Source organism: Ptiloglossa arizonensis, chromosome 8 (genome assembly GCF_051014685.1).
Source record: "Ptiloglossa arizonensis isolate GNS036 chromosome 8, iyPtiAriz1_principal, whole genome shotgun sequence".
Taxonomy (NCBI): Eukaryota; Metazoa; Arthropoda; class Insecta; order Hymenoptera; family Colletidae; genus Ptiloglossa; species Ptiloglossa arizonensis.
Genome location: NC_135055.1, coordinates 8,336,682 through 8,358,992, shown reverse-complemented (window position 1 = coordinate 8,358,992; position 22,311 = coordinate 8,336,682). Strand labels below are relative to the sequence as shown.

Below are 22,311 nucleotides of genomic sequence, written 5' to 3'. Positions count from 1 at the left end.
TATATTAGTGTTCAGGTAGCTACCTGTCTGTACATTTTTCGAGCATGTTTCGTAAGCAGGCAACAGGACGAGTTCTTTTCGTACTTAATCTGCAAGCTTGTTAATATTTACGTGCAATTTATACACGACTTTCGTTTTCGACGTTATTTTATTCAGACATTACAACAATCAGCATGCAACGGTTACATTGAGTCCAGGTTCTTACAACGATAATCAATTATTTCAACACACTTGCTAAGTAGAATTGACTTGCGAGAAAATCGTGCATGTCGGGTTAAATGGTTTCAATGCTGCAACAGGTACTCTTGAAATACACTCGCACAATATTCGACATAAATATTTTCCTTTTACGTAAACTTAATTCTTCTGACAAGAATTAAGATTGCTTCTCGTTTGTATGACTTGTTTTCACTGACGAAACACTGGAATAATACTATCCTTTAAAGTCGTTATTCTTTTTTTGAAATATGTATTCGTCCGATATTGCTCACTAATTGCCTTCGTTTGACCTCGTTACAGGGATATAGATACACATACGTGTGTACGTACGTACGTAAATATATACGGATACTGAACGATTTATTACAATTATTAACAATTGATTCACAGAGAATAGAATTTGTTTCGCAGTATTCAGGGCAAACAATTTTTGTGCTCAATCGATGGTGTACTATCGTAAATCATTTAAATGAATTTTTAATGAACTGAAACCGTATCTATTAGTCTTCTAACGATTATAAATATGTAAAATTGGCATGGATCGTGTATTTCCCGAGTTCCATTAAATTATTTACATTGACAAACGTATTTCTTTGCATTTGAATGCGTGCTTGTAAACGTTTCAAAGTTCTTTACAGCACCGACGATACGGTAGTAAACAATTTTCCCTACCGTTATTGATTCTTATTCAATTAAGATTTCATCACAGTTCGATTATGTTATTCTCGTTAACTGCTAGCTATGCGTTTCGAACATTTGCATTATATCGGCAAGAATAATAAACACAGCATTGCCAATGTGTAATTTCTGGTTGTCGATAATTTCTCTGTACGTAACAGACTAACGGACTTATAAAGACTAAAACTTATCGAATTGAATGCTTCAATTCCTTTAAACGTGTAACTACCTTTTCCGTTTCTAATTGTACACTCTCTTCTCGTTTCAAAATAGTCAATTCCTTACACGAAATAAATTAATCCAGATACAAAGTAATCGATCGATTTCCAATTTTCAATAATAATAAATTTTAGCCTTCGAAATTCAACGATGCACGTATTGCATTAAATATTGGTCCATTGAAGATTGAACGAATACCCACTGTTTCTCATTTTTCGAGCGAAATGCAATTCATTTCCTTTTAGTTTCTCTACGTTGTCTTTCGTGGAAAATCCTTTTATTTTGAAATATATTTTTATTACCAACCGTATCTTAATATAAAACATTAAGGGAAAATGAACCTTTTCTTTTTACTACAATCGGATGACCCGCTCAATTGGCTACCCAAGTTCTTCGACCGTGAATAATGTTAAGTAAGCCTGCTTGAATCTTCGTTTAAGAGACAAAAAGCGTATGCTGTAGGTTCACGCGAGGATAAATATAAAAGTTACGACTACAATTATTATTATGCGGGTAGCCCTTCGGTAGCCTTGAGCAGTCAATTAATTTTGATCTTACGGCGGTACGTGCCGCGCATTTCTTTTTCGTTATTAGAAACAAATCTATCTAGACTACGGTGGATTTCATCGGTATCGATTAGTGTATTCAATAGTATTTTATCGATACACCGCCGCGCCGTCATCGATATTATCGTCGTATCACTGTATGAGAGATATAAAAATAGATTTATACATTTTGCTAAGCCTTTCGTTTAAAAACACAACGCACGTCTCACTCGACGTTAATGGATTGTCACGTTTGCTAGATTCTTTTTTTTTCATTTATATACGATCTGCGCACTATACAAAATTCACTGATTTCTTCACTATCGTTACGATACCCGCAGAACGCATTTTTAGTCAAGCTTAAGATCTTAACATCTTAACATCGTATCTCGGTATAACGATATAGGCCTAATTTACGCTAATCTACGAAACGATGTAACAGTGGAACAAGGTAGTTTTTCAGCAATTAACTCTAGTTCGAATTATTGCGATTTGGTAAACGTAATACGCGAGACATTGAAAAATTGTACAAATATAACGTCACGTGTCGTGCGTGTTTAAAGGAAGTTCGATTAGATATTGGAAAACTAAACCGTGTTGAATAATAAATACGGAGCATTCGTGTAGCAAGTGAACACAGTAAACACTTCATGTAAGATTTCTCTTTTCGAAGCATTTACGCATTTTCCTACCTCTCTCGCTACACGTTCATTTTTGTAACAAAAGAATCTTTCGGTAGCGTAACTTTTAACCGAGAGGGTAGACTAAAATATTTCTATTTATTCAAAGAATACGTTTTTACTCGTCTGCGTATTCATGGACCGATACAAGTAATCGTAGGGACTTTCTGTTTCAAGTGTTGGCTTTAGAGAACCGTATGTACATATTTTATTTCACTTGAACAGTATCAGTTTCAGCATTTTCATTTTTCAATTCGTGCTCGTTTTTTTTGTCGAATAACGACGAGAGAATCTATATACAGTGAAACAGACTTTTGTGACCGTTTATGGTAGAATACATACATATATTTTATTATTTAAACGTGATTCTTACATCTTCGAACGGATATACTTTGCAAGAATTCACGTATGTACCTTGTAAAGAGTTGTATTAACTGTTTGCCATCAATGCGACAAATTTTCGATTCATTAGTCTCGCGATGAAATTATCGTTAAATATTGTTACGAGTGATCTCGTAACTGAACTTTATTCGCGAAAAAACTTTGTTAACATCGTTTACGTTACATTGTGTTGAGATCAGCAACTACTGTTATATTCAATATTTGTTGGTGGTGGACGAAGAAAGTAGCGTTTATGAAAGCAATTATACAAGTAGATACGTAGTAAGTGAGGAGTAGTAGATACACGGTGAATTTAATCAGATTAGGCGAAAACTTCGTTTATCCTACAAAAATGTTAGTTTCAATAGTTATCCGATAATGTTTCCCCATTCTCGTGGGAAATTTTGTTTAAATTAAAATCTACAACGTGGTTGTAGCAAACTGCCACGTAGAATTCCATTCGCTTTTTAACGTGGCTACAATCCAAACGATACACTTACAATTCTCGCGCGACTTTCAAAATTGATCAAACTCGTATATTGCCACGAGTAACTTCTATTTGTAAATTTATAGATATCTATACGATTCTTCGTTTCTCAAACTTCGTCGTCCGCTATGTAAAAAGATGTTTCTTCGCTTCTCGTAAAATCGTCGAAATTTTCACTAACAAATTGATCAGTTCTTCGAGCCGGTTTCTTCGTTACATGATTCTTCAGTACGATGTTTTCCGTTTTCGTTCTGTCTTCTTTATACTTTTCATTCCCGTGAAAGTAATTCGTCGCAGTTTCGACATCGTTCTCTGGAAAATTCTCTAGTTCAGGTTCCTCGAGTAAGGCATCAGCTTCGGTCGGTCCTTCGGATGCCATAGGTGTGGCGATTGGCTCCTCGATATCGACCGCGTGACTTTCATCGGAACAGTCTGCACGACTTTCTTCGGTGTACAGCGATGTTTCCGCGAAATACTTGAATTCAGAGTCAGCTCCACCATTCTCGATGACTGTTTGTGGGTTTAGAGAATACCTGCTCGACTGTCCGTCTTTTTGTTGTCTATCGAACGATTGTCTTCTGTTATCGTCCGAGCTGGATTGATAGAGTTTCGGTTGTCGGTGTCTTCGTAGGTTTTCGCCACTACTTGCCCTCGATCCGATTCCCACTTCGTCGGAAAAATATTTAGTACAATCGACGCTGAATCTGTCCACTGACAACTTCCTGGAATAAATACATTAATCGATTTTAGTCCTTCTTCCAGAGAAAGAAATATGGACACAATATGTACTGTTTAAATATCGGCAAAGAAATGTAACATAGGTAAATACAACGTAAAAAATAATAAATTGTAATTCTACTTTTCGGCTCTGGTTGTGGGCTCTTCTCGGGGAAACATAACTTAGATTGAATAAGAAATAAAATTCTCTTTCCAAGTTGAACACTAAAATATACTATAAAGTGTAAAATATATTATAACTAGATATAATTATTGAATTAAGTATTCAACAATTAATAAATACTATTTTTTACGTTCTTATTTTTTAAATACCGCTATCTTATAAATGTATGTATTATACAAATGTAAGAGAGTGTGCTTTAACACCAATAGAGGTAAAGAGAAACTATAAATTGATTTCAATTAAGAAATAAAGGAAAGTAATTGTTCTTCTCTCTTTTCGTTTACGTTATCAGAATTTTATTTCAATGCTACAATAGAAAAATGACTTTCGTATTATGATATTTTTATTAAAATGGCTCTTCGAAAAGTTTCTAACTGCTGGTAATAAAAATATGGGAAAAGAAATTGGGAATTAAAAAGTTTGATGATTTTGAAACAGCTGAAATTTTTGTATAGTTTTATCAACATTGTTTTTTACGTAAAATATATTCCTAATTTATCAATCTGTTTTTCTTTAAATCAACGAAATATAACGAATTGTATTTTACTTTTCCGTCAATGTGAAGTGATTAGGATTATTTAATATTACATTATACGATACGAAGAATTAGTTTGTTATTTTCGTTCGTTGTTTTCTTAAACAACCATCTATAAAATGTAGTAAATGTGCTCCGAAAAACGCTGGCCTGTTATATATTGTCCATTGTAATCAATGATTTGAGAATAGATTTTTACTTTGTAATATTCGTTAATTTTTTCAAAGAGAACTCACAATCGAGCCCGAAACGTTAGATTACAATTTTTCGGTTTACTTACATTTTTCATTATTACGTTTAATTCGGATTCTTCTCGGCTTTTTCCAATTTTCCATTTCAAATAATACAAAGGTTTGTTAATAATCTGGCTAGATATTACCTGTAATCTCCTCTCCGGAAGTCAGGACTCCTTCTGAATTCGAGACTAGCTTTCCGATTGCCCATTGATCTCTCGGTCCTACGTTCGCTTCCAACTTTATCGAATGACATTTTATGGAAGCTCGACGAGGAAATTTTGCGAAAGTCTCTGGGTGATATTTTCGTGAGATCCTTTGACGCCGTTAATTCTTCGAACAGTCTCACGTCCATGGAGTTCCTTTTCCCTGTTACAAATTCATTTGGACTAGTGATCGAATCGATACTCGTACTCGATCAATTCGATACCAAAGTAACACTCAATAGGAAGTATTGATACGTATCAAAGTTTCAAGTACTTGGTATCAATTTTCGATAACGATACTTCAGGAAACGATACTTGTTTTATACTTTAATGAGAGTATCGATACCTTTGCAAAGTATCGAACAGACATCATTACTTTTGATACCCACACCTTTGATACTATTCCATTCGGTATCATAATTTGTGGGCTGGTATCGATAAGTGTCAATTTGGTATTGATCCGATTACTAGTATGGTCATTTACGATAGCTACATTGTAACCACTTCTCGTGGATTTATGTAGCCTCATTGTTTCCACTTCTCGTATTGAAGTTTAGAATAGTTAGTTTTCTTTGTGATAATTTACCTGTTAAACTAGACGAATAACTGTGACTTGTTGGAGATCGTGTCGCTTCGTCCATCTCTTCGACGTATTCAACCTTCGTTTGACGAAGTAGTTGATGTCGTCTTGCAGTGTCTGACCTGTCCTTCACTTTCAGTGTAACTGGACCTTTGTTGGGTATGTGCAAATCCATTGCCATTGACACTTGGCTGCCGCCCATTTTTTGTTGCTCCAAACTTTCTCTGCTGACCTGCTTAGATCATAGCAATCGTACGAATTTATTCAATGACGAGTAATAATTGTTTACGTAAATTATTTGGATTTCATTTTATAGTAAACATAAACAGACTATGCGAATATGTATTTACATATAAATGTTACAAAATGACTGATGTCGCGAGAATCGAGTGATGTCAACTTCCAATCTTGGCATCCAAATGGACGCCCAATATTTTCAGCATTTGCTACAAAAAATGGTTTGTGGTTCTTTAACACGTGTAATCGTGTAAAGAAATATTGGCTCGTAAATTAAATAAACTATCTCTGCAGCTACGATAGTTTCCGAATATACACTGTCGTCCATAAGTCATCGGACATTTGCTTGTCCAGCTTGGAAATGCAAATTAATAAATTAAATTTCATTCTAATTATACAAGTTTACGTTATTATTTACCCATCTAAACTAACTTTAGCGTTTAACTTTTTTCCTGTTTTGTATTTTCTAAGTTATCAAGGTGATCTCGAATTCTTTAAATGGCACCACATTTTTGTTTTCACTTTTGTGTTATGGTTGATAAAAAAAGATAAATTCAATTGAAGTTATTGTATTTCAAGGTTACTTTACTACAAGTTGTTCAACTCGTTCTGTTGTCATCTACAACACAGCACTATAAAAAATACGCAGTGGAGTTACCGAAATTCAATGATTCACAAGTTATTTCAGACGAATTATCAGTTTGGATTACGTAAACATTATTGTCCGTAGCGAAATATTTTAAAATATTAAAAAAAAAAAAAACGATTTTAGCCTTTGTAGTGTGCCCTTCGCTCGTCTACGTGCAAAAATGTAACACTATGAAATTGTACACTCTTGAAATCATTTAATTTTGGTTTCAACATTTTTCGCTACAGATAACACTGTTAATGTAAACCAACATGATAATAGTATCGGTTGACTCATCTTGTATAACCTAGTATGCCATAAATAAGATAGTACGCATAAATAAAATCGTACGTATATTTTCACAGGGCTTGTGAAAAATATTACACTACGGTTGGAATAACATTAATTCAGAAATGTAAAAAACAGTAAATGACAGAATACGACAAGAATTATAGTTTGAGCAATCATTTCCATACGAGGCAGATGAATTGATGGAAAGAAAATTTACGATGGTTTGCTAATTTTTTAATAAAATCCTTAACATGCGTACTATATATAATAATTTAGATTTTCTCTCTAGTGTAAATAATTAATAAATGTTATTTTATAATATTAATTTGTTCTTATCTTGATATATCTAAAAGTCCGGTAACTTAAGGACGGATGTGTACGTTTATTGAAACTTTTTTCTTTTTGTGAATGATTTTTATCGCTTCTAAAATACACTTTCACTTACACCCTAAGAGAGGTTGATTTAAACATATAAATTAACGAATATCTCCAATATTAAAGTATTCCGTTTAGTTGAACACCGTACAGTGGAGACGATTCTTTTTCTCTTAAGGGCGTTTAAGAGGCTTAAATTTTTTATAAGGTAATTTGCAATTTTAATGCCAATTTAAGAACTACATACAAGATCGTTCAAAAGTATAATATAATCACGTGACAAGTAAATTCGTCACGATGACGAGTAAACAATGCTTCTGAGAAATGTTTTCCGATATTCCCGCCAATTTTTAAGACAATGAGATTGAACACTTTTGTACGAATGATTTTGTACTCTCTATATTTAATTTATTACGTGGTTACCTGATAAGTACTGTAGCTAGGATTATCGACAGAAAGGGCATGCCTTTGTAGTAATTCTGGATTTAACAATGCGCATCCAGCATATTTTGGTATTCTTTTACGAGGTGATTTTTTATCCACTAAAGTTGGCGCGCTAGGACTCTTTTTGATAGAATGGCTAGCCTGTTTCTCGTTCATTTCTTTTGAGAATTGCATAAATTCTGCTGTCAATTGTTTTCTTAAGACCTCGTGTACACTTGGACTCGGACTCCTATTCATTTTGAACACACCGAGTTGGTGGTCCCATTTTGTTGTCTGACTAGATATGGATCTTCTATTCCGTTGATTTCTTATACTTTTTATTGTCGATGGTTGATTGAAGCGAAAACGTGCTGGTACCACTTTGGCTGCGTTATCACGAGCTTCGAAAGTCATTACACAAGCTGCTACTACGATAAAGCCTGTAAGATTTTATTGCGTTACTTGAGGTATCTAATTTGCTAATAGTTAGTTTGCAGCAAATAACTTTCGTAGAATCTTATTAACATTCATTAGTTTGTCAGTTTACTAATTGGTATACATATGTATGCATGGTGTTCTGAATGCTCTAATGTATTATTTAAGTTTGAATTTTCATTCCCCAGAAATTACTTCGTATCGTGATATAATTAAATAATAAATTATTTATTTGTTTGTAAGTTTTTCTATATATTTTGAAAGGTATTTATGTGTCGAAGAAAATACGAAGGATATATATACGGTTTCAAAGGCGTACAAGAACGTGTGCCTCCATAGCTCAGGGGTTAGAGCACTGGTCTTGTAAACCAGGGGTCGAGAGTTCAAATCTCTCTGGGGGCAAAATCCTTTTTCTTTTTTTTCCTCTTGAAATAAGAACCCTTTCAATATATTCTTATAACAAGAAGGCAATACTATTTAAAAAGTTTTTTCTTAAGCCAAATTTTCATTTACTATCTTGGCTTGTTGTTTGTATTTACTTTTTTTAGACGGTATATAACTTAAGCACAAGTACGTATTGTTAATTTAAGAAAAAAATCGATGAAAATTTAAGTTTATTGTTCTCTTTTACAATCTAGCATATTAAAATTTGCATTTAATTCTCTTTTAAAATGTTGGATATAATTTAGTATAGGCATCTGAAAGTACATGTAACGAAGAGAAGAGAAATTTTATTTTCATGTTTTACATTAACTTTTGTTGTGTTAACTTTTTTAGTACATTTTTATTGTTTACAAAATTTCTATATTTCTTCGCCCTTCTTTGAGATTATTTATATTTTACAATAAACACATAGGCTGGATACGTAATGCAATTTTACCGTTGCAATGGAATATGTAAATTGAGATATTAAGTGTGACAATATACTAGAGACAACGAATATTATTATTACCTCCTACACCCATCACTATTGGTCCAGCATAACTGAGGTTGTTCAGATGGAATCCACGTGACTCGTTCTTCACTCGTATTGTTATATTACCTCTAACTTCTTGCGCCACCGAAAGTTGATCTGCGAAGTATCCTATATGACAACCATGTATTAATTTCTTAAATAACATAACTGCGAAATAAAAGTGACATTTCAAGAAAATCGGTATACAATTTCATTAGAATTCAAATTCACTTGTGTTCCTACTAAACGCGAATAGAAATATAATAATAATTTTAATGTACACAGTTACAATTATCGACTAGCATCTGTAAAGTTATTTTTAATCTGTAATTGGAAACGTTTCATTCATGCAGATTAGTAATCGTAGGAGACTAGCGATTAATAAAATTGCAAATAGCTCTGTGCATATCTTATTAAGTGGCTGCAAGCAATTATGTAAAGAAGAATGTAGCTATCCATGCAACTACTTCTTTGTTTCTTCTGCTTTTCCATCTTTTCTCAAAACATTTTACAAATAAAATAAAAAGCTAAGGTGGTAATTTTAAATAATATTTACAGGCTGATTCACTTACCATGGCGATCTGAAATTACTCAAAAACTGCTCGACGTATAAAAAAATTCTTATACAGTGTGTTTACGTTTTCCTACTCTGCTTTTTTACCATATGGATATCATCTTCAGTTGCTTAAAGTTAACACGGCCGTGATATTTATAAATTATTTGATTTACAGTAATGCATCGAGAAGGAGTTCTGGTTTAAATAGTGGTTTTCGAAGTAACTTTTGCGAATTAAATATAAATAAATCATTGAGTTCATGTACAGACATTTATTTACGTTTCTATTGTATTCTATTATAAGTATTCATTTTCAATATTCTACAAATTGATTTTTGGTATTTTCTGCCTAATTAGTGACAACGATTGATTCCTACCTCATTATTCCAATCAACCAATTCAAGAGTTTGTTTAAAGTGGGATTATCGTTTGAACCACGATTAATAACAAGTAAAATTATATTTTCAGCATCAATTTGCAATTTTTCTGAGGAGCGAAAAATAGAATTTGTTTCATGTATCGACACAGTCCTGGTTTAGATGATAATGAGATCCTTATTTTATACAGGATGTCTGTTTTATCTGGAATCTTATAAAAGTTGTTTAGGCATAATGTGGTATAAATATTATTTTTATCAGTGAAAATGCAGTGCTTCCGGAAATGAATATTTCTTTCATACTTTTTGCAAACAGAAAATAGCTTTCTGTAGAATGCACTTGTTTAAGTACATCGATAAGGTATATAGCTATTAAATATCTGTGGATATTTTACGAATTTTTAGCATTCATTTTACGAGTTTTCTCGAACGAAGGATTTCCTGTGTATCGTCCCTTCACAGCTTTTCGTGCAGGATGATTGCCTTCTGTCTTGTATGCGTTGCATAATAAGGCAATCGCTTTAATTTTCACTGGTCTTGATATGATTCCATTTAAATACATATTTCTCCACAGATGATGGAAGGAAACTTGAACTTGGTCACGTGGTATCAAGTTTGTCGAAAAAGAATCAAAACAATCTTACATTTCGTGAAAATTGTCACAGCCTATGCTTGTCTTACACACAAGTTATTGTATCAGTCACATTGCATTTTTAATTGTCCTACATTTGATGGATATGATTTGTTAATATTAAATAAACATAGTTTGATTGAAAATCAAATTCTATTTGCTAAATAATCGGCTTTACAAACTCTGTGGGTAATCAAATAATAAACATATTTGCAAGACCTTAGACGTTAAGAGGGTACTAATAATAATTCAAAAATTGATATTTTGGTTTCTCTAGACCAGAATACTCTCTTGGTCGACATCTGGAAAATAAACTGTTTATATATGCTGAGCGATTCTAGATTTGAAGTAAGTCCATATTTTTTTGTAAAAATGGAACATATGTATCTTTTCAAGGTAGTTAAAAAACAATGCTAAGGGAAAGAGTGAAATTATGTAAGATAATTTAAGACTCTATGATTCCACTTTTCTCGCAGAGTATGCAATTGCAGTTTGTTTTTGAGAGTAACAGCATAATAAATAAATTCTTGTCGTCATCCTTTGCACACAAACGTTCAGATATGGATATTAGAAAATCCAACGATTACTTCGTCAGATAATGATCTATCTGGAAAAAAAACATATTTAAAGCTGAATTTTTCTGTGATGCTACGCTGTGCAATTTACAATTAACAATCTGCAACTTATCTGGTTAAGTTCTCGATTTTGAATGTTCGTCTAGCAATATTTTTACACGCAGACTTATGAGAAAATTTGATCTACATATATAAAAATCTATAATTGGTTATATTAAAGAAAATATCAGTGTTTTGTTTCTTTTCAATTAACATCGGTAGGTAATGTCGGTAATGAGGGAAATAAATGGTTGTATGTGCATAATACGATTATATTCAAATACAAATTTTTCAATTTTTATTAATAAAAGTCCCGTTCTTTTTACTTTCTTGTTTACGATTTAAAAAAGTTTGAATACCTGTATGCATTAGTATCGTATATTTTGATTTATATTTCTTTAATTGTGTGTATAAAGTATACAAAGTAATTAATTGATTAACATATATAAGTAAGTGTCGATAATCGTTTGAAATTAATATTTTTATTATAATGGCTAACTGTAAAAGCTGGAACCAAAAATATGAGTAGATAAAAGAATTGTAATGCATGTGATACATTTATTCGTATATGTGTCAAAGATTATAGTGTCTTATTGGTGTAGAGTACGAGTGTTTTACGAGATCATATCAATACATAGATAGAATCGTATAGATATAGATCAAACATAAATTTGGAATATATATACATTTGGAATATAAAAATGTTCATTGCAAAAATATAATTACCTATAGCGTTTGGAATTTGATCGACAATGTAACAATAAATGAAAGTACAGAGAAAAATGCTAATACAATTTCAACTACTTTTTTCTTTTCCTAATTATGTGTACTCAATAAGAGTTTTAGTAACATATTATACATTGTACCTACGTATTACTTCTTTCATTGCCAATAATATCGAACACTATCAATTAATTGATTACCTTATGTATACAACTAATGAAATAAAAATCAAAATATACGATACTAATGCATACAGGTATTCAAACTTTTTTTAAATCGCGAACAAGAAAGTAAAAAGAACGGGACTTTTATCAATAAAAATTGAACAATTTTTATTTGAATATAATCGTATTATGCACATATGATCATTTATTTCCCTCATTACCGACATTATCTACCGATGTTAATTAAAAATGAGCAAAACACGATCGATATCCATCAGTTTGGGTATTTCATCGGTTTCACGAGATGAGTACTCGGGTACTTGGATAATTTTGGTCTATTCGAGTATCTCACCAGTTGCCTGAGTATCGGAGTGTTTCTTAATTAACAACCGTGATCGAAGCGGTTTTCAATTCACACAGACCGAGAATGCATGCGGTCATCGAGCTCACCCACCTCGGCTCAGCAGTGCCGTAACTACACGTAATTGTAGTTATCAAGTTTCGATGAAAACAAACCAAATGGAAATGCAGAAAGTGAATTTTTAACAATGCAACATAGACAAGGTTTTAGCCTGTTTTTTTTACAGTCATTTAACAACAGAAACATAATTTCTCGATTTGGATTTATCGAGGAAAGTTTCCGTTGTTTTTATAATATTGTAATAGTAAAGCTAGACTATTTTTTCTAAATTGTTTAATTTTAAAAGTGTCGTCTTCCATTAATTCTCCGATTTGGGGATCGATAAATATGCTTTCTTTTGTTTCATTGTTAGAAACGAAAAGAAATTTGGTTTTTAAGTATGCTCAAATTCTGACTTATACATTGTTTTTACAAAATTTGTCATGATCCGCAATTTTATGTGGAACGACAGTAGTAACATATATGTATGTATTTACCTACATACTTCTTGACGATCGTGTAAATTATTATGTTACATATTCTTTCGACGTGAAATTAATTTACGTATTAGACGAAGTAAAAAGTTCGGAGCGTTTTTCTCTTTATTTCGACGATGTAATTAACAAAGTTGGAATTTTCGGATCGAATTTTTTCTTTTTTTACCTCCATTTTGGAACGCTCTAACACTCAACTGGATTCACTAAGAAGTTTTTTTAAAGAGTTATGTCGCTTTTAAGTCACAGTATAGAATGACAAGATGCAACGTATACATCGCGAGATACGGCTCATTAAAGCCATCAAACGAAAAACGCTTAAAACTTTACACTTCCCCCATTATATACCCATTATTCAGCTTGTATTTGAAAATAAAGTAATCACTTGTTTCGAAAGAGAATATCGCTGACTAACTACGATCATTTATAACCCGTATGCGATATTTGATACAACGAGGAGTTTGAGAGTAATATAAGTTCATCAAGTTAGGCGAATCGCACTGTATCCAAACACTTCTTAGAAGATGAGTTGTTCGGTATACATTACTTAGTCGTGTTAATTCAATTCTTTACGGATAGTAGATTGCGGTAGCTGTGAAGTTAACGAACTTTATAATTATTTATTATTTCCTAAAGTTCTACTCACCTATGGTCGCCATGCAAGCTCCTAAAAGCATTAGTAGCAGACCAATTCCGAGAGCTTCGCAGGCGTACCACAAGCACCGCGTTGTCACCTTGTCTCTCACCACCTATTCGATTTGATTGTTTCTGTTAACAGTTAATAATCTGGATGATATCCAGTTGTTTATTAGCTGCATTCATAATTGCTTTGCCTTCATTTCTATCAAGTTACCGAAGGTAATCGGAACAATTCACGCCGTGAAATGTTCTCGGTTGAAAGTTAAGAGTTTTTCTAATACACGTTAATGTCTTATCTAGATGTTGTTGTGCTCTAAGACATAGTTTACTTAAGAAATTTTCATACGTTTTAAAGAACTTGTATCGTCTATTTTTTTTTGTAATTATCGGTAATTAAACGAATCAACCATTTGTTTACAATTGTAAAATTTCATTAACCATTTTGTTATACTTTTCTGTGACTCTCCATGCAAAAACGTATACGTTTTTACGTTTTTCTCAAGTATCTGTTTTATACTTTTGTTCGTTTACCACTATGTAGGTTCCGAGTGGTTCACAACCAGTGAATTTCGTGACATTTTATTAAAAAATCAATTTTCTTATATCGATATGTACTTCGTTCTGCACAAATTATTATCGTTTAAAGCAATCAGCGCGCTCGGTTGTTTTCCATGCATACATGTACGTATGTACATACAGCGCGAGTCTCACAACTTGTTCAATTTAGATGAAAGAAAACTTTCAGATGAAAGTTGCATGGTACGAAGAAGGATAATGCATTTTTATCGAGATATAACAATCAACTTTAATTTCTTATATAGTACGAGTATTGTTTCTCCCTGTATTCTGATACAGCATCAAATTCTGAGTAGAAGAGTATGCTTAATGAAGTAATTATTAACTTTAGATACCATTATGTAGAGTCTAAAGTTAATAATTACTTCATTAAGCATACTCTTCTACTCAGAATTTGATGCCAAGAATTTGATGTGGGGAATTTGACTCCACTATGTAGAGTCTAAAGTTAATAATTACTTCATTAACCATACTCTTTTACACAGACTCCACTATGTAGAGTCTAAAGTTAATAATTACTTCATTAACCATACTCTTTTACTCAGACTCCACTATGTAGAGTCTAAAGTTAATAATTACTTCATTAAGCATACTCTTCTACTCAGAATTCGATGCTCTATTAGTGAGATATTTTTATTAAACGCATTTGCGTAATTCGATATTAAACGAACGATAAACATTTTCTATATGTTCCACACTTTTTGCTGCACGTGCTCTAATAATGGCAATGTTTCTGATAGAATAGTTCCTTTTTGTAGTACAGTCCAGTGACCAATTATGCCGCATCAAACATTCAGATTCCACCCATACTGATGGTCAATTTGATGCAATCAATAAGGGTTTATTGTTGCCTGGTAGTGAATTTTTCGCAAATTTGCTTCTCCACAATTCATAAATGTAGCCTCGTCATTTCATAGAATGGTCCACAGGAACCATTCGCAACAATTTTTTTTTATTTCATTAAGAACATTACAATCAATCCTCCTTGAGAATTAAAAATAAACAGGCTGACTTGAATCAGTGGTATGCGAAGTAGTTACTACTACTAGTATCGATATGTGAGATGCATAAGTCCCAATTATTATATAAATCTATATTGGAGATCCAGAAGGTAATATCCATTTAGTCTTTGTGCTGTATTGTTCAACGATTATGTGACCAAAGGATTTGGGTGGTCAGATATCTACAGCTGTGTTTTGATATTTCCTCTTTGATTGTGGTGATCCTGAGATTAAGGTGGATTATTTAATTTGTTACGTACCAAAGTTCATTTGTGATTATCCTTATCGTTTTTGATTGGAAACGTTGGAGTATTTCGATGTTAGAATTGCTCTCTGTACCCCATATCTGTAATCCAGATGGGTTTTAAGATGACTTTGTAGAACAGTAGTTTATTTTCTAAGCTTAGATTTGATCGACTACCCAGAAGCCTGTAATACTGTTTAATTAACTTCAGTTGGTTAGATTTAGCTTTGATATGTTACTTTCACGTTAATCTTCTGTCGAGATGCCATCCCAGGTATTTAACTATACCTTTAATCGGAATTATTGAGTTGTTATACGTCACTGGCAGGAAATTTTGTCTTCGTAGGGTAAACGTAACGTGCGTCAATATATTAGGTTATACGGAAAGTCATTTCGTTTTTTTTGATGAAAATGAAACACGATTTTTTCAGAGCGTACAAACATTTGATTAAATGATACATTCTCCATTTTGGAAAACGAAATAACTATCCGAACGACCCGATATTTAGTTTCGTTTATCTTAAATTTATGGAACCATTCTCCCAAGGTGTCGAGACTTCGTTGAAGAGATATGGATGTGTTATTATTGGATCTTTATGAGATGATAATAAAGCTGTATTATTCGTGAACGTTGCAATAATTACCTTCGATGGAGTAGGTAGATCGGTTGTATATAGATACAAGAGAGGTTGAAAGACACTGCGTTACGAAACTCTGGAGTTAATGTTACAATTCACCTAGGCCCCAAATTCTGGGATAAATGAAGAGTGAGACGAGGACCGGTTGTTGTATAACGTGGCGTTCGAGGAAAACGGTGTGTCTCTGGTCGTTGTTGTCAATAAGCGTTATAGATTAGCGTTAAATTTAGTCACGATAGCCTTACACATATACTCGAATAAGAAATAATAATAATCTTCAGTTATTTATAATCTATTCTCCACAATATTGAGAGTGGACTAGAAACGCAACTCTTCATCAGATTTACGTTACCTTACGTTGGATTTCAAAAAACGTAAACTCACTGGTTTTGTAACAGAGCATAGCCACATACTTCAGCACGCTACGACAGCTAAGTAACTATTTATTCGCAAAATGTACACGTTTTTCAAAGTCGTGTTTACGTATCTCCTGATGTACCGATAGATGATACGGATGAAACTGACGAGAATAAAAAATACGCATAACACTACTCTGACTAATTCTTGTATCACGTGAAATGTGTCAGGTGTTAATACAAGATTCTTCTTCGTTCATTTCGTTTTGCAACTACCGCATTCATTAAGCATTTTCATAAGTTTGGAAAACATATGGCGCGATAGCTGCCTTCGATCAGAATACTTTGATTCTCGTGGCATTTTCATTGCATGCATCACAAACGATTGTCGTATCGTGTTTGTATTTCTTATTATTAGCGAACATCGGAAAAGTAAAACATTTCTCACGTTCGACTACATTTACTAATCTTGGTTGGTTTATGGTATCTAATCTCTAAGGACTGTGTTTACCAATACGATCTACCGTCGTAAATAAAATTGTTTTACAAGTTGTGCTAACAGTCACATTGATTCATGACATTTTCGATAATATTATTTCAAGAAGAAAACTCCTTCTATTTAAAAACCTGAAAGTGATTTTTGTATGTTGATAAAAAAGCAAACTAACATGAAACCGATTACAGTACTGTATGCTCCCCTTGGAAGCCATGTAACTTTTGTGTGAAATATTTTCTCGTATTGAAAATAATTTATGAGTTATTTGAAGTTGTCATGTTGTGAGACTCATTCTGTATATACATATACGTATATATTTATTTAGCATCTATTTGAGTTAATTAGTTCGGTTTATATTTAAGTTCTATTTTGTTTTACACTCATATCACACTTTACTTTACCTACATTCGATAAGTGTGAAAATTAGCATTTTCTTCTTCGATATACGGACGTATTTAACGCTTCTCGTTAAATAATTTAGTTCCAAAGAATATTAAAGAGTATATATTTAATAGAGAAAATGTCATGTTCTTCAATGAAGACCACTGCGGGACTATCTAAAATAAATCCAGTAACGGGGAAACAATTATTCGCAAAAATGAAAATATTAATGAAAAATTAGAGCATTTCGAGACATTTTTGCTAAACCAAGGCAATTACGTGAAAGAAAAGCGTCAAGCTCTTAGGCATAGAATATTTATTTTAAAGTCACATTTTAAACGTAGGTGTTTTTAAGTTACAAAGAGATCGTAAATAACTAAATACCCGTAAAATAAATACACCGTACAAAATTTTACGACCAACTAAATCTCTCTCTTCGATTTATGCGAACGTAGTAAGCACTGGAGAATTAAGATTTGCTACGCAATTGAAGCTGAGAACTTTCGGGTAAATGAATGTTACAATAGCGTTGCGAGTAACTACCAAATCTTCAATGCGTGCGATAAAATGTGAAGAATTTTATTCAAGTCATCTAGAAACAAACAAATTTGTCATGCTCATGTGTAAAATCTTTCTATGTTCAAAAAAGTAATATAAAACCCTTAGAACGAGCAACAAAAAGTTGTTTTCATATTATTCTCCACTCCAAAAGGCTAAACAGAATTGTTATCCTGTTCCTGAATGTTATTATAAAGTAACTGCAACTTATGCTGAAGTGAAGTTGCAAGACACGTTGAATCATACAGCTATCAGTTTATCATTGTATTTGGAAAAAACGGCAACAAACATTGTTGAACTCTCAAGGGATTTAATAACTTAATATGAACAGAGGAAGTTAATTCAAGCTCGTTTTTATTCGTCCATTTTATACGGTAGGATAAGATTGATTAAAAATTGTTGGAATTTTTTCTACAAATTGTCGTAAAAAGAACAATGATAAATACAATCTTAGGACGAGAAACAAGTAATCGAAGATTGAACATTGGAAGTAATATTGAGTGGTTATAAAATTAGTAATCAAACATTTACAGCATATCTCATGGATACAGTAGAATTGTACGTTTAACTCTATTCGTGATACATAATGACTTCCAAAATGTGTAAAATTTTAATTTATGGAGGAATAGTGAACGAAAAGTGTTTCAATAAGTCGTGCAATATGGATGTGTTTAATTAATAGACGTTTACTTCGGTAAAAGATCCGAATCCTCTATTGCAAAGTATAAGACCAACTTCAAGGAAGAAAATTTATTCATAAAAGAATGTTTGGTGTTAATTCCTCCTCTTGAATCCAAACGATTTGTAGAACTGGGTAAGAATGTTAGAAAACATCTTCTAACGAAAATTAAGCTTGTTAGAGGTATTTTCTTATTAAAAAGTGTAGTAAAAATAAAATAATATCTCAGTTTCAATGTGATTTACGTGCAAAAATAATTTTGGCTGGTATTTTAGGTGCAAATACTCCATTGTGTGTCGCAGAGTTTATACTCAGTTACGTTTCGACCAATTATACTCGATGATTCAGATTTACTAGTTCATTCAAATATTTCAACATGCGTTATAACATCTTGAATACGCGATAGTAAATTATTCTCCAAGATTTAATTTCTGTCCATTATTTCTGTTTATTATTTGAATCAGCATTAGTGTCCTTCTTCCCTTTCGTATTGTAATTCTAAAAGACAGTAACTATTTCTAATAAGTAAAAACCCGATTTGTGTATGATAGTTATTCAAGTTTCTCTTTTCGTTACCGACTCAAGTTTGCCTTCTCCAAAACAAAACGAAAAAAATTGATTCTCCGGAAACTTTTGCACGTCATTACACCGATTACATTCTGCGATCGATCGAACATTATATTTTAATTCTGTCTGTTGAGATGGAATGGTATTTTTATTGAACGTTAGGTAGTCATTAACGCGACACGAAAATTCCTTTCTGTTTTAAGTAGTGGAATTCGTTGCATTCGTTAAAAATTATGCAGTTCGATTGAACAATGACGTCATGTCGTAATTCCAGGGAACATTCTAGCGAATGAAATGTGTCATTAGCGATTTTTATCTTAAGATCTAGTATCTATCTAGTAGAAATAATGTATCGAATAATACGATCACAGTAATCTTACGTGACAAATCGAGGATTGGAGTAACATTACAGGGGATACAATATTGGAAGTGCTATAAATTTCAAAATATTCTATTCTGATACAATCAAATTACGTAAATTCTTATTGAAAACATGCTTCTTCTAAAGTTCATGTTTTAGTTACCGTGCGAATTCGTTGTATAATATGATCGAGATTATGGTAGGGATTTGTTGGTGCTGTTCTAATAGAAGTTGCTTTTCGTTGTGAGAATTAAAGAATCGCGAATCCCATTCTATGAAATACCATACGTCTTTTGTTTACGCAAACTTATTTATTTGCTAACATATCGTTTCTCGTATTGTGTACACGAATACAGCGTTGTGTGCAAAACCGGTCTTCCATTTATGTTTACAATTGAATAATTTCATTGGTAATTGTTTCAAGTACGTGTCTGCGTTTTCAAGGCAGGTGTGAAGATTAATAATCGCTCTTATAATTCTTCTTTGAAAGACGTACTACATCTCTTTTCATATTGTCAAAAGAAGAATTTTTAATCGACTACTTTTAATCTACTAATTACAGAGTTTCATTGAAAAATAAGAGATTATTTGTAGGGTGTTCCAGGTATAACAATCAAACCGTATTATATACTTATAAGAAACATTCCAATGAAATTTTACACGAATATGTTTATTGGGATTTTATCGAAAAGCTAGAACGAAGATAAGGAAATAATAATTTTCAAACTTGTAAGTTAGTAACCGATGCAATCGACGTTATTAGTGGTTAGTGTCTGTGAAATGCAAATTAAAACGATTAATAACAATGTTACGTAGAACAACGAATGAATGAAACGTAGTTATTTAAAAATATTAAAGGATATTAAAAGAAAAAGGAGAAACGTACTTTGTAGAGTGTAACTCGTAAGATTTATTTTCTGTGTTTTTTATAAAATGGTAAATGGTGGATAACCACTTATGAAAATCATTTGTTAGTGACATCAAACGGTCGGTATTTTTTGTTCCAGTTGAAGTAAGCGATTGTTAGAGATTTGTAATATATTTTTTCTTATTTCTACGTTCGTGTGGTATTATATTCTTATATTTACTTTGAAAATTTATTGGCACAGTTTGATCGTTCAATTTTGGACCACCCTGTGTAAATATCTGCTCATGGCGTTATGCATGCTTTATTTATATAATATTAGTTAATCAATCCATTAAGGGGAAATTAACGAATGTTATTATTGGATAGTAAAAGTGAAACTATTTAAGCATATCAGTGATTGGATAGAAAATCCCTTATGTTGTTTTAACTCAGCACTATTCGACAGATCTGTTTAAGTTTATTTAATTCAAAATTATTTTCACCTTCGTATTTCATAAATATAAAAATTTAGAGAAATTTTCGAAAATAAAAACGAGGATGCAGCAAACACGATCGTCCTGGACAAGATCGTCAAATATTTAAATAGTTCCTCGTAAATGTTACGTTTACAAACGAGTGACAACTATTCGCTCAATCTATTCAGTTAATAAACTCAAACACGTTACCGGTGTCAATGGAATATTAATTTTAGACATTTTTCCACGCAGAAGATGTTTTACACACACTTACCTGGACATTCCAGTGTGCTCCAGGACCGCAAGCTCTTCTTTGCGTTCCTTGGTACTGGATACTTCCTTGTGGCATCTTGTGCTAAAGTTAAATAAATTCTGCATTATTAAATAAGAATACGTGTCTTTGCGACTTTAATGAAACATTCTATCGGAAAATGAACCGGTTAGTTAGACGGATCAATGCACATTGTTCCTTTGGACTTTATAAATGTAAGATTACAGATCGACACAAATACAGTGGTAAGAATAAAATCCAAAATGATGAATCATTTTCCGATGGAAGATTGAGCAACACGTGTAAGCTAAGAGTCAATTCGAATGTGATTGTGATCGAATGTGATATTACAAATAAAAAGGCAGGTTTCATTTCGATAGAATTTCGTGTGTTATTTTTCTATAAATTTTTCTTCCAGAGAAGCGACATCCATAATATTCATTTTGAAATAAAGTACTAGATAAGTACATACATATGTAGTTCGCTCAATACCTCATTTCATTTAACACAAGGCGTGACTCCTTACTTCGCTTCGCTTTAATTCAACTGCGTGATACGTCTATAGGACTTGCAGCAGCTTTTACCATCCTCTCATGCTCATTCACTTTTGCATAAGAGTATGTAGGTAGATCTAGGCGTGCATAATGTGTACGTGTAGCATTATCGGTGACTTTCCTGCCTGTAGATGTGCACGCCTATGTGCGATACACAAGTAGCGTACAGAGAGCTATTGTTCGTTCTTGTTTCGTATCTTTCAACGTGGAAAGTTCACCTTTTGCATCGATCGAAATATATCTTAAGGGTTCCTTCTTTGTGATTTCTCTTTGCAGCCGAAAACTTGTCTATTTTGAGATCTACACGAACCTGTTCGTGGTTCCAGTTGTACTCCAAGGCCTTTCATTTGGCAGATTGCTGTTGTCGTTGAATATTTATTTACTGTTTCAACATTTATGGAATGTTCCTTTTCTTTTTTATAAACAATGTTCAAAGTTTTTAACGCGAATAGCTAAGAATCAAAATCACCGAGGACTGTAGCTTATGCAACGTACATAGAGTTTCAAAAAATTGTCTATGTACTAAATGACATAAGTAACTGAAAGAAGATTTTTTCATTTCAATATCCTATGTAGCAATACGATTTTCACTGTGTAAATAAAAATAGAATAGACAAAAGCTTCGACACAAATGAAACGAGAGTGCTTGCAATTCATGACAAGTACAGTGATTAAAGCGATTAAAGTCAGACACTGAAACTT

General features: G+C 32.6%; 1 protein-coding gene and 1 non-coding gene across 2 annotated transcripts; one reads left to right on the top strand and one right to left on the bottom strand.

Moving 5' to 3' along the window:
* Window positions 1-135: 135 nt before the first annotated feature.
* LOC143150344 (uncharacterized) lies at window positions 136-21,133 on the bottom strand. The gene is made up of 7 exons (XM_076318536.1): window positions 21,059-21,133; window positions 13,612-13,714; window positions 9,006-9,137; window positions 7,619-8,058; window positions 5,671-5,896; window positions 5,025-5,247; window positions 136-3,931 (listed from the first exon to the last, which is right to left on the bottom strand). The coding sequence occupies exons 1-7, from the start codon at window positions 21,131-21,133 to the stop codon at window positions 3,319-3,321; spliced, it is 1,812 nt and encodes a 603-aa protein (XP_076174651.1). The 3' UTR covers window positions 136-3,318.
* On the top strand, window positions 8,383-8,455 carry Trnat-ugu (transfer RNA threonine (anticodon UGU)). The gene has a single exon. It is a non-coding gene; the product is annotated as a tRNA-Thr (tRNA).
* Window positions 21,134-22,311: the final 1,178 nt, after the last annotated feature.

Coding starts and splice junctions, on each gene's coding strand:
- LOC143150344 (XM_076318536.1), bottom strand. CDS start 21,133: ATGCCACAAGGAAGTATCCAGTACCAAGGAACGCAAAGAAGAGCTTGC. Junction 13,715..21,058: donor GAGCACACTGGAATGTCCAG/GTAAGTGTGTGT, acceptor CAAATCGAATAG/GTGGTGAGAGACAAGGTGAC. Junction 5,248..5,670: donor TTATTCGTCTAGTTTAACAG/GTAAATTATCAC, acceptor AATTTGTAACAG/GGAAAAGGAACTCCATGGAC.